The following is a 15,186-nucleotide window of genomic DNA, read 5'->3' on the forward strand; positions in this document are numbered from 1 at the left end:
TTTTTCGTCATCACCTTGTGATTTTTCTGTTGCCCCTTGTTACTGCAAATAGTACAAAGTGACCCCGTAAATCAAGGCCTTCAGATAACTTCAGGTAGGCATGTACCTACCTACCTAGGCATATAACTAGACATGTCGGTGTGGTTACGAGGATAGGGAATGGGGGTGCAAACATTTGTCTCTTGTTATAAAACTTAGTGGGAAAGGTGAATAGGCTCATAAAAAAGAGTTGGATCATGACAGGAAATAGTATTTTGGAAATCTGTTAGCCTTTGTTAAATACATCACTGCTTGATATTTTCTGACACTTTAGATATTAAATCATCCTGATCTTAGAAGCAGATTAAATCACTTCGGATCATGGTAGATCAAAAGACTGTTATTCTTTCCTCTCCTTCTTTATAGTTTAAAACTTGGCCTTGGAGAAATGCTTTTTTAGTTGTAGTTTTCTTTTTTTCTTTTTTTTTAAAGGCAACGCCCCCCCCCCCCCCCACCCCCGAACAACTGGTAGTTTTTTCATTTCACTCATGTTTTATGGCCAAGCCATTTTGAATTCTGTTAGGGCTTTAGTGATATTTGTCACCAAAGCAGCCAACTGTGTTATTTGTCCTGCATAATTGTAATTGATATTGGGATCTTAAATTTTCCTAAACCAGCTCTTAAATTAAATGATATATTTATATTTAATTTTTTGAAGAAAAGCTGAAATTTATTACCTGAAATAAGGGCACAGGACCTCCTTCATGATAAAACAGTAAGGAAAGAGAATATAACGTGAAATAGAGCCTCAACATTTTATATGTAGTAAGATTTGGCTTTTTAGGGAAGTTTGGTGACATGACTGACTGCATGGCTTAGTAGAGAAAGCATGGATTTGGGAGTCAGGAGACCTGAATTCTAGTTCTGGCCCTGTCAGTTGCCTACTGTGGGGAAGACACCTAACTTTTCTGTGCCTCAGATGCCTCATCTACAAAATGGAGATGAAATATCTGTTCTCCCTCCTCCTTAGACTATGAACTCCATATGGGACAAGGACTGTGTCTGATCTCATTATCTCTTATCTACCTCAAATGTTTAGCACACCTCTTAGCACAGAGTAAACTCGATAAATATCATCTTCATTATTATTATAATAGATAAGACACAGAATTAACAACTCACATTCTAAGCCCTTCTTTCTTTTTACCTCATATGATTTGGGGGCAAGTCAGTCGACTTCCGTAGCTCAGTTTCTTCACCTTCAAAAAAAGAGTTTATATATCTGTGTTTATATATAAGTGCACATATACAAGTATATACATATATATATATATATATATATATATATATACACTGCCTCTCTCTCTCTCTCTCTCTCTCTCTGTATATATACACACGTACACACACACACATCACGCTATTTTGCTACTTGCTCTTGATTACGTACAAACTATACTACACCCAGGAGTAATATTTATGAAATATTAAGAGTTCCTCAGATGACAAATATTTATAATGATATTTATTAAGTGCTTGCTATGTGTCAGGCACTAAGAATGATTCAAAGTGCCTCAGACACAGTCCCTGTCCCATGTAGGGCTCAAAGTCCAAGGGAGAGCTGAAACAAGTATTCCTCTCTAGACTGTGAGCTCGTTGTGGACAGGGAATGTCACTGTTTATTGTTGATTGTACATTCCCAAGTGCTTAGTACAATGCTCTGCACACTGTAAGCGCTTAATAAATACAATTGAATGAATGAATGAAGTATTTAATCCCCATTTTATAGATGAGGAAACAAAGGCACTGAGAGGTTAAGTGACTTGCCCAAGGTAATACAGAGCAGGTGAATGGTGGATTGTATCTATTCTAATTCCTAGAATCTCAGAGGGTGAAGGATCATAAGAGGATGTATGCTTTAACCTTCCATCTGTAAGCAAAGAAGGGAAAGCCAGAGCCTTCCAAGTTGGATTATTATCTGTTTTAATTGCAAAGATACCCAGTAATGGAGGTTCATTTGTCATATTAATCAGTCTTAGTCAAGAAGTCCACCTTTATATAATAATAATAATAGTATTTATTAAGCGCTTACTTTGTGCAAAGCACTGTTCTAAGCACTGGAGAGGTTACAATGTGATCAGGTTGTCCCACGGGGAGCTCACAGTCTTTATATCTAACCAAATTATATCTAACCAATCTATATCTAACCAAATTCTCAAGTCAAGCTGATTTCATCCTCCTTCTTGACCTCTGAGGACTTAGAACTAGTGAGCATCCTCTTCATAATTACTTTTCATTAACTAGAAGACAGTTGTCACCCTTTACCCTTTTCTTCTCCAGACTAAGATTCATAAAAAAAACCCAAAATGCCGCATCTACAGTATTAAAATCAAGGCAGGGAAATCACTGTATGATTCTGCATCTTTTAAATATCTTCTTGTAGCCAGTAATGCATGAGTAATTTTGGAAGTACAGGAACTATAGACTGCAAAATGGTAAATGTTTTTAAGTGTCTGAGAGGAGAAGGAAGTAGAAGGCTACTTTAACACACATTTACTGGTGTGATACTGCCAAAGAGTTCTAAGCTTGCACTGGATAAATACTTCAGCAGGAATGAAATGAAGGTGAGAGGAAATATGGAGATTAATGAATCCAGACACTGGAAAGACATATAAAATTGATGTCAAGGAGTTCAGCTCAGTTATCAAGCCTTATTTATCCTGGTCCTTCTGCTCCTGTTATACATTCATTTTAATATTTTAATTTGGGATGACTAATTTCGCCCTTATTCTGTTTTTCTGGCTTCTCTTCAGACAACTGATGTGCACACACCCCAGATTAAAGTGGAGATTGGCAGCTAGCTATATGGTTAATTCTGTTCATTGTAGACAGCCTGAGTGGATAATTCAGATCTCAAGTTAGGGGGTGTGTTCAGATGTCCCAAAGAGAAATCTAGGTTGCTGAAGTGTACCCAGGGTTGTCCTAAGTGCCTGGTAGTGTACTTCCCAGGCCACTGCAGCCGGGCTATCCTGTGTGAGTTTGTGTTAGTCTGAGGTGTCAGTCTCCATATCTATGGAAATTGGGTTTCTGGGTGTCTGCCCGCTATGTGGGCTGTGCACTTTGAGGGGGTAATCCAGCCTGGCAACTTTTTTATGGTATTTGTTAAGTGCGTACTATGTGCCAGGCACTGTGCTAAGCAACTTCTGATGTCCTGCTTGAGGGACTGGATTAGGGACTGAGGGTTAGTGGTGTGATGGTGGCTGGCTCGAATCAATCAGTCATACTTATTGAGCACTTACTGTTTGCAGAGCACTGTAATAATAATAATAATGATAGCATTTATTAAGCACTTACTATGTGCAAAGCACTGTTAAGCGCTTGGAAAAGTACAATATAACACCGTTGGTAGACACATTCCCTGCTCACAATGAATTTACAGTCTTGAGGCCAGAAATGGGGCTGAGGCATAATTTTTTGTCACCTGAGCAAATGGGCCCCCGGGAGTTTTTCATGCTTCAGTGGATGATGCCTTTTTCTGTTGTTGGGGGATCTGGTGAACAAAATTCTGTGTTTACCGTGTGTTCACCTTTAGCAACTTTGTCAACTTAAATCATATCTTCTCTACGCCTTTGTCTCTCCAGACTGAAGAGAACTAATCATTTTTGTCTATCATTATTGGAAGCTGCCTCTATCCCCCTAATCATTTGTGTTGCCCTCCTTCTCTGTACCTTTTTCAACTCAATTAGATTCCCTATTTCTCCCATCCCCATTCAAATACTCTACTTCACCACCATCCCACCCCTCCCATGCTTTCTTTGATAGGGGCCTTGGGCTAGCCTAAATTAGACCATTCCAAAATTACAGAAACAGAGGAAGTGGGGTTTCAGAGATGTGAGAGGTAGGGTGGTTTGAGAGCTGTTGGTGGATGGAAGCTGTTCCCTTTTCTGGTGAACTGTTTTAATTTCTTTTGTCAGATCACTACATTGCTCATTCTTGTATTAAACGCATGCCTGCTCCGCCTTATAGGTGCTTCTTACTTCCTGCCTTTGGGAAAATCTCATCTCCTGATCTGAATCAGGGTGCCCACTAAAGAGGCCTAATATCAGCAGATCAAATAAATAAAATGACTCTCTTTTGCTATTTTATTTTTCCCTACCCTCTCTTTGCTTTCAGATGTAGTAAATAAATGATCATAGTGATCTGTGACCAAATTGTAACTATCAAAAGAAAGTGTCCTAGTGGAAACAGCTCAGGGCTGGAAGTTAGGAGACCTGGGTTCTGCTTCTGACTGCCACTTGCCTGCTGAATGACCTTGGGCAATCCTTGAGGAAAGAAATGATTGAGTGCTTTGAATCTTATAGCAAGGAATTTCTGCTTGATACAACTTTCATTACACTTCATTTCACTTTTGGGAAATTATTAATAGTTTTGCTTGGTTTAATTAAAAAAACCACACTAATAATCTTGAAATGTTTCACCATGCTAAGAAGGCAAGTATCAGCTTTCAGACCTAGTAACTGTTTCTAATCAGCAACAGCAACACCTGACAGTAATTTGAATCTGCAGGAAACCCTAATTCCATTCAGCCTTGGGAGATGATAAACATTATTCTGCCCAAATACCACCTTTGGTGGCATTGCCTACAATTAACTACGAATGACCACTGGATCTTATTTCAAGTATTTACCTTTTTTATTCTATCTTCTTTCTCCTGGAAGGAGACAATTTTAACTGTCTTTACAAAGGATTAAAATGATCAAAAACCTTCCTTAGTAAACATTATTTTCGGCTCTAAGATTAAAGATGACAATTTGGAGTTATGTGTTTTTAAGCTCAGATGAGGCAAGTGGTTAGAATTAACAGGTCAATTAAAAAAAGGTAAAGTGAAACTACTACTTTTAAAAATTCAGAATCTGCCTTAAATTGAATTGGCTATTTTGGGATTCTCTTTGAAAAAGAAGCAATAAATTAATCCAATACACCGTCATGTAAGCAATGAACCATGGCTTAGACTTGAAATAAATGAACATCATTGATAACTTTCAATTAACAAATCAGATTTTTGTGGGAAAGGGGTATGGATCTGGGGGTTAGGAAACCTAGATTCTAGTTCCCAATTCTGCCTCTTGCCTGCTTTTTTATCTTGAACAAGTCACTTGGTTAAGACATCTGTGCCTCAGTTCCTTCATCTGGAAAATGGGAGCAATAAGACCTGCCTCTCCATACCTCAAAATGTTGAGAATTTCTAGTAGTTTTTTTTCTTTTGTTTATCTTCCAAAGGGTGTGTCGCTGACAGGGATTTCTGAATAGAGCACTCATGTAAGGTTATTTTTCTCTCACTTATTTGCTAAGGTGCATCTCCATACCCTGGAACAATATGGTGCCAGGCTTAGCCCATCTGTTTCCCTTCTGGATCATCATCTTTCCGGACTTTATGGTTGTGAGATCAATCTCATGGGAATGTGCTGTGGAAAACACTGCAAGGAAGTAAAGTAACAAATCATAAGTAATTTTAAATGGAGAAATGACAATAGCCTTAACTAAACTGCATTTTTATATAGCGCTCTCTTTGTCCCTGCTGAGCTGCTTTCCTTGGTAGGTGCCTAGATCGTCTTCTCATTTTATTATGGTATTTGTTAAGCGCTTACTATGTGCCTGGAACTGTAGTAAGTGCTGGGGTAGATACACGAGTCCCACATGGGACTCACAGTCTAGGATGGAGGAGAATTCGATTCCCATTTTACAGATGAGGTAACTGAGGCACAGAGATGTTAAGTGACTTGCCCAAGGTCCTACAGACAAGTGGTTGAGCCGGGATTAGAACCCAGGTCCTCTGACTCCTGGGCCCGTAATCTTTTCACTAGGCCACACTGCTTCCCATTTCTCTAGTCTCCTATAAAAATAAATCAAAGCACCAGGCAACCACCGACATTTCACACAGGTAGGTATGAAATGTTCCTGCAGCTTACAGACCTTCTAGACTATAAGATCTGTGTGGGCAGGGGATGTGTCTACTAACTCTGTTATATTGTATTCTCCCAAGCATGTAGTATGTTGCTCTGCACACAGTAAGCACTCAGTGAATACAGCTGATTGATAGGTATACCAAAAAAAATCACTAAAATTTCAGCATGATGTTTTTTTCCGCTAATAAAAAGGTTTATTGTTCGTATTGTGATTTGTTGGCAGAAACACTTTTTTATGGTGTTTAAGTGGGTATTATGCAGCAGATACTATACTAAGTGTTGGGCTAGATACAAACTGGTCAGTTTGGACACAATCCCCATCCCACAAGGGGGCCACAGATGTAATCCCCATTTTACAGATGAGGTAACAGGTGCAGAGGAGGTAAGTGACTTGCCCGAGGTCACACAGCCCACGAGTTGCAGAGCCAGATTTAGAACCCAGGTCCTTCTGACTTCTAGGCCTGTACTTTATTCATTAGGCTGTGCTGCTTAATCACACTGATCAGACCACTGAGAAGCAGCGTGGCTCAGTGGAAGGAGCCCGGGCTTTGGAGTCAGAGGTCATAGGTTCAAATCCCGGCTCCGCCAATTGTCTGCTGTGTGACTTTGGGCAAGTCACTTAACTTCTCTGTGCTTCAGTTCCCTCATCTGTAAAATGGGGGTTAAGACTGTGAGCCCCACATGGGACAACCTGATCACCTTGTAACCTCCCCAGCGCTTAGAACAGTGCTTTGCACATAGTAAGTGCTTAATAGTGTTTCCAGTCATGGTAGAGATGGATGGTTAGAAAAGACTTTATTTTGTGGCTGATACGGTTACACAACTGAAAGTCTAAAGGCAGTCTAAACCAAGGTGGCATAATTCCTCCCTCTGTACTCTTGGGGCTTCCATTCAACAGCATTTCAAGTTCCTTCTAGAAAGTGGGAAAGGAATCTAGGAGAGTTCACACATGTGAGCTCTTCGGCAACCAAAACCATTGCTTCCTCACATAAGTATACCCAGCTGGCTGCAGAGAAGCCTTTGGGCCATGGCTGGAAAGATTTTGTAGAAATGGGGAGCTGATTGGAGCTAATGAATGTTGCCAGGTGCAGAGACTCATCACCAATCCAGAAATGGCTTTTGCAAGTTACAGGCTCAGGGTACCACTCTCCGAAGAAGAAAAAAGCCATTTTGCTAAGAGGTCTAGCAAATTCCAGATGTTTCAGTGAAATTGTTGGAATGAGTTATCAGGCATTTTATATCAAAATGAGCAAACATCTTTTTTTGGGCTGCTCTGATGTTTACTAAATACCTCAGTTTACAGCATCTCACCCTGCAGGGACAAGAAGCGGAAAGTAACGTTTGCCCCCTCTGAGCTTGCTTTATAAAGTGCATTCCTATTTAAAAATGAAGTATTCCTCCTTATCTCCCCCCCAGGAACGGGCTGCTTCTGTAAAATACATGGGAGGTTGTCTTTGATTCTAATTTCATGTATTTGTGGGCCTATCTGAATAGAAGTTACAGCGCTTCACTGTTCTGAACATAGAGAAAGGCCTTTTCCTGAGCGGGGGGGAAAAAATGATCCAATTGTGGTTTCTTTAAACAGGTACTTTATGCTGGATTTTGAGTCTGGGATCCTACAATATTTTGTGAATGAACAGAGTAAAAGCCAGAAGCCTCGAGGAGCCCTGTCTTTGGCAGGCGCTATAGTCTCTCTGAGTGATGAAGCGCCGCACATGTTGGTAGTGTACTCTGCTAATGGAGAGATGTATAAACTGAGAGGTACAGTAATCTCAAAGTTTCTTTGTAAATAGGTCTTTCCGATCTACTTCCACACTCCCAACTCCCTCCACGCTCTGCTTTGTGCTAGACCTTGAGAGAACAAATTTTGGGACAAGTAGGTTCTCCATCAGGTCCCTCTGTGATCAAAGGCCTTAACTTTGCCACCACTCTGGACAGTCTCCTTTCCCTCTCTCCTACCTGCTTTAGCCTTCTTTATTCCTTTTTTTATCTGACCAGATCAGTCAGTAGGGAGGTAGGATGTGGAGGCAGCGTTGGGAATTATTGCATCAGGCTTAGAATTCCCTGGGGAGTTGGGTCTGAGAATGGGAAAAAATGGCTTAAGCCCATCTCCAACACAGGGCTCCTCATATAAGCTAATCATTAAACAGCCAACTTTTTTTTTTGGCTTCCATTATTCTGAAGAAATCTGCATTCTAGTTTGGGAACACTGCTATGCTAGCTCATGGCATTTAGTAGCATCTCTCCCAAAACAGTTTGTTTTTATTTCCACCTGATACGTAGTCCATTTCATTGTAACACTGGTTTCAGAGGTGGTTTCATATCCATCTTCCTTGTCAGTACATTAAGGTGTAGAATTTGAAGCTATGTAGAGAAAACCGTGCACCAAATTCATTCATTCATTCAATTGTATTTATTGAGTGCTTACTGTGTTCAGAGCACTGTACTAAGCGCTTAAATGTGAAGGTGTGAAGGTAGAGCCATTGCTGCCCCTTGATGTTTTAACCTATACTATCCTGCCATTTTTAAGAGCATAAAATCGTGTTTTTATTCAGTGTAATTTCACCTGATCCAAAAACGCTCCTCAGTGCCAGAGGTGTTCCCCATGCCAAATGAAATAAGGATGTGTTTATTGTGAAATGTTCTTCCCCTCTGCAAGATCAATTTAATGTTTGGAAATACCTACTTTCCTAAAAGAAGGCACCTATTGGTTGGGACCTTAGTCTGTGATTATGAATTCCTGGGCATGCCATAGCTTTGCTCCCTAATTAGAATCTCTGTTTCAGAAAGGAAAATTTTGCCTGTACTTGTTTTTCCAGTACTTTAAGAACCCCAAAGAAAGGTGCTATGTAGATGCAACATGACATAACTTTTTGGAGTTATAATTTTAATTTATTGCCAGTTGCTGAGGAGTTGCAAAGTGCTAGGCCGGGAGGCAGAGTAGGGAACCTTGATTATCTCAATTTTAGACATGGACTAGTGAAAACCAGGCTCTGTTGCACACAGAATCTGGCAAAGCCAGAAGTCAAACCAGCTCCCTCGCACCCAAGTCTAATTCTGATCCCTACCCTGTGGCCAACCACCCTAGCACTTGAGAAAGGAGTAAGCGAATGTGTTTTACTATCTCCTTTAAAAGAAATCCAATTATGATGGAAAATCCATAAAACAATTAGAAGAATATAAATTTAGAGAGGTGTATAGTTTATGAAAAAAGGAAATGTTTTTGTTTTGAGTATTATTTGTGAGCTAAATGTCCTCTTCTAATACTCATGCAGTTTCTCCCCAGCTGGCTAGATTTATATGGTCTTGAACAATACTTGTTTTAGTAAATGGTCAAGGCAGATAGAATAGGTTAAAAAATGTATTTTTGCATTTTTTAAACTAATAATAGATTTGTCCTTTGAGGTGTTCATTGTCAGTGGATTGTTAACCCCTATCATGATAATTTTAAACAAATTCTAAAGTTATATCATATCCATAAGAATCACAAGGGCTGTTTTGGATTCAATTTTTAAAACCATGTGCATATTCTTAGGATGGGCTTAATCTTCAGTAGTAAAGAGAATAAAGACATGGAATACCATCCAGCTTCAACTCAATTTTTGTTTGTGGCAAATTTAGCAAAGTAGTTTAGAGATTTATTGTGAGTTTCTGTCCACTCTTGATTATTTTCTATCTACCCCAGTGCTTAGTACAGTCCTTGCCATATGGTAAGCACTTACAAGTATCATTAAAAAAAAAATGGTCTCAGAAAATGAATTTACTTTTGCGTTCACGTGGCATCATTTCATTGGCACATGGGGTGATTTGGCTATGGCCAAATACCGCAAGGCATTCTGAAGGACTTCTACAGGATGTGGAGGTGGAGAAAAGGGGTCAGAATGACCATACTCCCCAAGGCGGGGGTGAGAGTTTGCGAAAACCTCCATCACTATAATCAATTCCTTCACTATGGTACTTGGCCCTCAAATCTTGGTTGGACAGGAGACTCCGTCATCATCATTATTCTGTATTTCCTGAGATTCAGGTTAATGGACAAGGGATCCATTTTCTGGCCCTTAAAGGATCTCCTGATGTCCCATTTAAAAGGAACTCGAAATAGTTTTGTTTATTAACAAAATAAGGACAGTGTATTTTTTAAGCAGAAAAGTCTTTGAAATATGTAAAAATTGGTCTTCACATATTAACCATTTATATTAACTAGTAGTAGTAGTAGTAGATGATAAAACATACATCTTAGATCTTGTTCAAATGCATTACATATTTCTCACACTTCAGATACATATTACTAATATCTTTAATTAGGAAGTAGGAGATGAAATGAAAAAAAATTATAGTTGATTTCCATTTACTAGCTCTTTCGGGAAATTTGAGGATCACTAAGGCAGTACTTTGTAATTTGTCCTTTCCAATTACAATGCCAATTTAGGAGAGTAAATATGTAAATGGCCATTCAATTTGAAATTATTTTGAAATTTTAAATGCCTCCACTGAACAATCAATGTCTGTTAGATGACACAAGTCATTGTAGAACTGTACTTAAAAATCCAGATTAGCCACATGAGGTAAAAACATTTTTTTAAAAAGTGCATTTTCCTTTCCCTTCTTTCTTGTTGCCCAGTCAAAAACAGCAACCCAGGTTACCACTGGGAAAAAGATATTAAAATTGTATTAATGAGAAATTTCAAGATGCATTTTTAATCCAGTCAGTGGCAGGGTGGGGGGAATTGTCAGTTGAGGACTTTAGGACCAGTTTTTATCAGACGATCATGTCAGTGACTTTTACAGTATTCAGACTTTTATTTGCTTTCCTCCCTCTTCTCACTTCTCCCTCTTATTTCCTCAAGCTTTTTGCATGGGTTTGAAGACAGACGAACTAGATGCATTTGTGTATAGTCATTGCAAAATCTCTCTCTCTCTGTCTGTTCTCTATTTTAGCCGCCGACGCGAAGGAGAAACAGTATTGGGTGACTCAGCTTCGATCCTGTGCCAAATACCACATGGAAGCTAATTCCAAGGTAACTATGGGGAAAGTAAATGATGCTATTTCTGGGGTAAGTAAAGTCCAGAGTATACGGGATGATTAACGTAGTAATGCACCTGTCTTTTCTGTTTGCTCAAAGCTGTTCCCACTCCATGACAGCCGAATTGGTACCTGTCAGACCTACATTTAACTTTTAAGACATAAGTAGAGGAGGTTTGTGTTCTCAACCTGGGAATATTCAGAGGGAATGGAGACTGGGTATGAAAATGCCTTAGCTAAGTCAATTTTTAGAGGTGTTAATTGTCCTGTAAAGCCAGACTGGAGAGGTTCATTTTATTATTCTGTTAAAATGATCAGTGATGTGTAGTCTAAAAGGAGGGGCTAAATCTTAAATAAAATTTAACCTGAAGTCGATTATGCAGTACACCCTGGCATCATACAAGAAATTTTATTGTGACATTTTCCAATGAAAAGGGTGGTCTGGTCATTTGGAACAATTTCTAGAAGAATCATTTTTACACATCAGTGTTAAATGTGATAGCTTAAGTCAGTTTTCCAGAGTTTGCAGTAAAACAATGCCATAAAGCATTTGAAGTGCCATGGACCCCACCAAAACTTTGGATTTCAGTGGAGGTTGGGGAATTACCTGGCCTGGCTCAGGATCTGGGCAGTGGAGAGGGGAATACCCTGATTCAGCCTCAGGTCTTGGTGATGGTGAAAAAACACATGCCCACACTGCCAACTCTGCAGAGGGGATTACTTATGCTTACAAAGATGCTTTTGAAGTAGGGGGAAGTAAGCAGTGGGGTTCAGAGTTTGAGAGGGAAGATGCTAAATTTGGGTTTGGACTTGCTAAGCTTCAAGTGGCTACAGGAGACTTCGGGTAAAGATAAAGGTGGAGAGTGAGGAACCAGGTTTGGAAATAAACTTTAATTCTATTTGTTCTGATGACTTGACACCCGTCCACACGTTTTGTTTTGTTGTCTGTCTCCCCCTTCTAGACTGTGAGCCCATTGTTGGGTAGGGACCGTCTCTATATGTTGCCAACTTGTACTTCCCAAGCACTCAGTACAGTGCTCTGCACACAGTAAGCGCTCAATAAATATGATTGAATGAATGAGAGGGTTTACAACTGAGCAGTGACACAATTCAAAGGGCCTAGAGAAGAGGAGGAGCCAATAAAGGAAAGAGAAAAGGAGCAATCACAGATGCCAGGGGAACCAGGGAAATAACTGTGTTCGAGACCAAGGTCAGAGAGAGTTTCAACCAGTGTAAAAGGCAGCTGAGGAATTGAGAGATTTTTATGGGCATAAAAATGCTTGGGTTATGGTAAATCTAATATTAGAATCATGTTAAATTCCTTAATTACCTTTCAGTGAGAATGTTCTGCTGTAGGGGATCATCTTCCATAATATAGTCCAGGATGAAAATAATGTTTTTTCATTGCCTTTAATGTGAAACTAAGTTACTTGAAGTCAATTATGACAGCACACATCCTACCACAGTGAATTCTGAATTAGTAAAATTGCCCTTCTGTCTCTTCCTCTGTCCTTATTTATGCATAGCCTAGTGCCCATAAAACTTAATAGGCTTTATGTCCTCTGAATTTGGCGGCAGGGAAAACTGGGAACTTTCCCATCTTCAAAATTTGCATTCCTTCCTCTGGCTTGAACTCCCTCTCCCTTTGCATACGAGAGACTACTACTCTCCCCACCTTCAAAGCCTTATTAAAATTACATCTCTTCTAAGAGGTCATTCCCAACTAAGCTTTCATTTCTCCTACTCCCTATCGCTTCTGTGTCTTCCTTGCACTTTGTTTTGTATCCTTTAAACACTTGATATTCATTTCACACTCAGCCCCACAGCAGTTATGTGGCATAACTGTAATTTATTCGAATGTCTGTCTCCCCCCACCTAGAGTGTAAACTTATGGGTAGAGAACATATTTACCAACTCTGTTGTATTGAACTCTCCCAAGTCTTTAGTACAGTGCTCTGCCCACAGTTATCGCTTAATAAATACCATTGATTGATTGATTCTTCCCTCCTGAATTTAGAAGCTTGGTCAACTCCCCCAAAATATGTTCTTCCCTTTAAATTAATCAGTCAACAGTGTTTATTGAGCACTTATAATGTTTAGAGCACTGTTCTAAACTCTTGGGGGAGAAGACTATGAGCCCTAAGAAGGACAGGAACCGTGGCCAAACTGATTTGCTTGTATCCACCCCAGCGCTTAGTACAATGCTTGGCACATAGTAAATGCTTAACAAATGCCAAAATTATTATTAATATTAATACAACAGAATTAGCAGATTAATTCTCTACCCATAATGAACTTGCTGTATTTCCTTTTGCCTTTTAACTTACAGTGTTTTCACTTATTTTCCTCCTTCCTCCTCACTTCAGAACCCCAATGGGATTAACCAAAAGTAAATAATAATAATAATAATGATGGTATTTGTTAAACACTTACTATGTGTGAAGCACTGTTCTAAGCACTGGGGGGGGGTTACTAGGTGATCAGGTTGCCCAGGTGGGGCTCACAGTCTTAATCCCCATTTTATCAATCAATCATATTTATTGAGCACTTACTTTTTCCAGAGCACTGTACTAAGCGCTTGGGAAGTACAAGTTGGCAACATATAGCGACAGTCCCTACCCAACAGTGGGCTCACAGTCTTGAAGGGGGAGACAGAGAACAAAACCAAACATATTAACAAAATAAAATAAATAGAATAGATATGTACAAGTAAAATAAATAAATAAATAGAGTAATAAATACGTGCAAACATATATACATATATACAGGTGCTGTGGGGAAGGGAAGGAGGTAAGACGGGGGGATGGAGAGGGGAACGAAGGGGAGAGGAAGGAGGGGATTCAGTCTGGGAAGGCCTCCTGGAGGAGGTGAGCTCTCAGTAGGGCCTTGAAGGGAGGAAGACAGCTAGCTTGGCGGATGGGCAGAGGGAGGGCATTCCAGGCCAGGGGGATGACGTGGGCTGGGGGTCGACGGCGGGACAGGTGAGAACGAGGCACGATGAGGAGATTAGCGGCAGAGGAGCGGAGGGTGCAGGCTGGCTGTAGAAGGAGACAAGGGAGGTGAGGTAGGAGGGGGCGAGGTGATGGACAGCCTTGAAGCCGAGGGTGAGGAGTTTCTGCCTGATGCGCAGATTGATTGGTAGCCACTGGAGATTTTTGAGGAGGGGAGTAACATGCCCAGAGCGTTTCTGGACAAAGACAATCCGGGCAGCAGCATGAGGTATGGATTGAAGTGGGGAGAGACATGAGGATGGGAGATCAGAGAGAAGGCTGATGCAGTAGTCCAGACGGGATAGGATGAGAGCTTGAACGAGCAGGGTAGCGGTTTGGATGGAGAGGAAAGGGCGGATCTTGGCAATGTTGCGGAGCTGAGACCGGCATTTTACAGATGAGGTAGCTGAGGCACAGAGAAGTTAAGTGACTTGCCCCAGGTCACATAGCTGACAAGTGGCGGAGCTGGGATTAGAACCCAAGACCTTTGACTCCCAAGCCTGGGCTCTTTCCACTGAGCCATTCAAGTGCAGTCTATGCAGTGATCCACAACCAGAGATTTTGGGCAAGAATAGGCCACTCTGTTCTTCTGGAGAGGCCACTGAGGATATTTCTGGTGGCCTACTGATTCCCCTGGCCCTATGTGAATTTCTCTCTTCTTTATTTTTGTGTTTTTTTCTCCTTCCCTCTTCTGCTTTTCCTTTTCCTTTGCCTTTAACTCTCACTTTTTGTATCCCTGCCTAATCCTTTCCCCTTGCCTGAGCCCTGATGGGCCTTGTTTAGTGCTCAGGCTTGGAGAGTTCATGAATTCTCACACCTGGGGTTCAAGCCCAAGGTGTAGCTGGAGCCTGTACTCACACTGGGACTGTGCCAATCTCCCAGGAAAGCCACATCTGCCTTTGTGCTCACAAATGTACTAACCCAGTTGAATGACAACTCTGATGGAACACAGGTGCATCTTAATGAACTCTTACATTTTCTGCTACAAAAAAATGCTAATGTTCTTTTTTCCCCTCGTTTTTGGATGGTGAATTTCACCTTCTCTGCATGAATTTTTCCAGCCATAAGAAGGGGGTCATTTGAAAATAATTAATGCTGGTAAAGCACTGTGCCATCTTTGCATAAAGGTAATAAATAACAGGAGAGTATGATTAGGTATAAACATTGCTGCTATTATCTTCGGGAAGTGAATTTAGATTAAAATCTCACTTGAAGAATGTCTTGGTGTCTC

General features: G+C 40.4%; 1 protein-coding gene across 1 annotated transcript in view; it reads left to right on the forward strand.

Annotated features, from left to right (window-relative positions):
• OSBPL10 (oxysterol binding protein like 10) overlaps positions 1–15,186 on the forward strand; it is a 246,816-nt gene that overhangs the window by 70,536 nt on the left and 161,094 nt on the right. Inside the window, exons 2-3 of the mRNA XM_038761397.1 lie at positions 7,528–7,703; positions 10,881–10,960. Coding sequence (XP_038617325.1) covers positions 7,528–7,703; positions 10,881–10,960 — 256 coding nt within the window. The remainder of the gene's footprint in view (positions 1–7,527; positions 7,704–10,880; positions 10,961–15,186) is intronic.

The sequence above is a fragment of the Tachyglossus aculeatus genome, chromosome 2, assembly GCF_015852505.1.
Source record: "Tachyglossus aculeatus isolate mTacAcu1 chromosome 2, mTacAcu1.pri, whole genome shotgun sequence".
In the NCBI taxonomy this organism is placed as follows: Eukaryota; Metazoa; Chordata; class Mammalia; order Monotremata; family Tachyglossidae; genus Tachyglossus; species Tachyglossus aculeatus.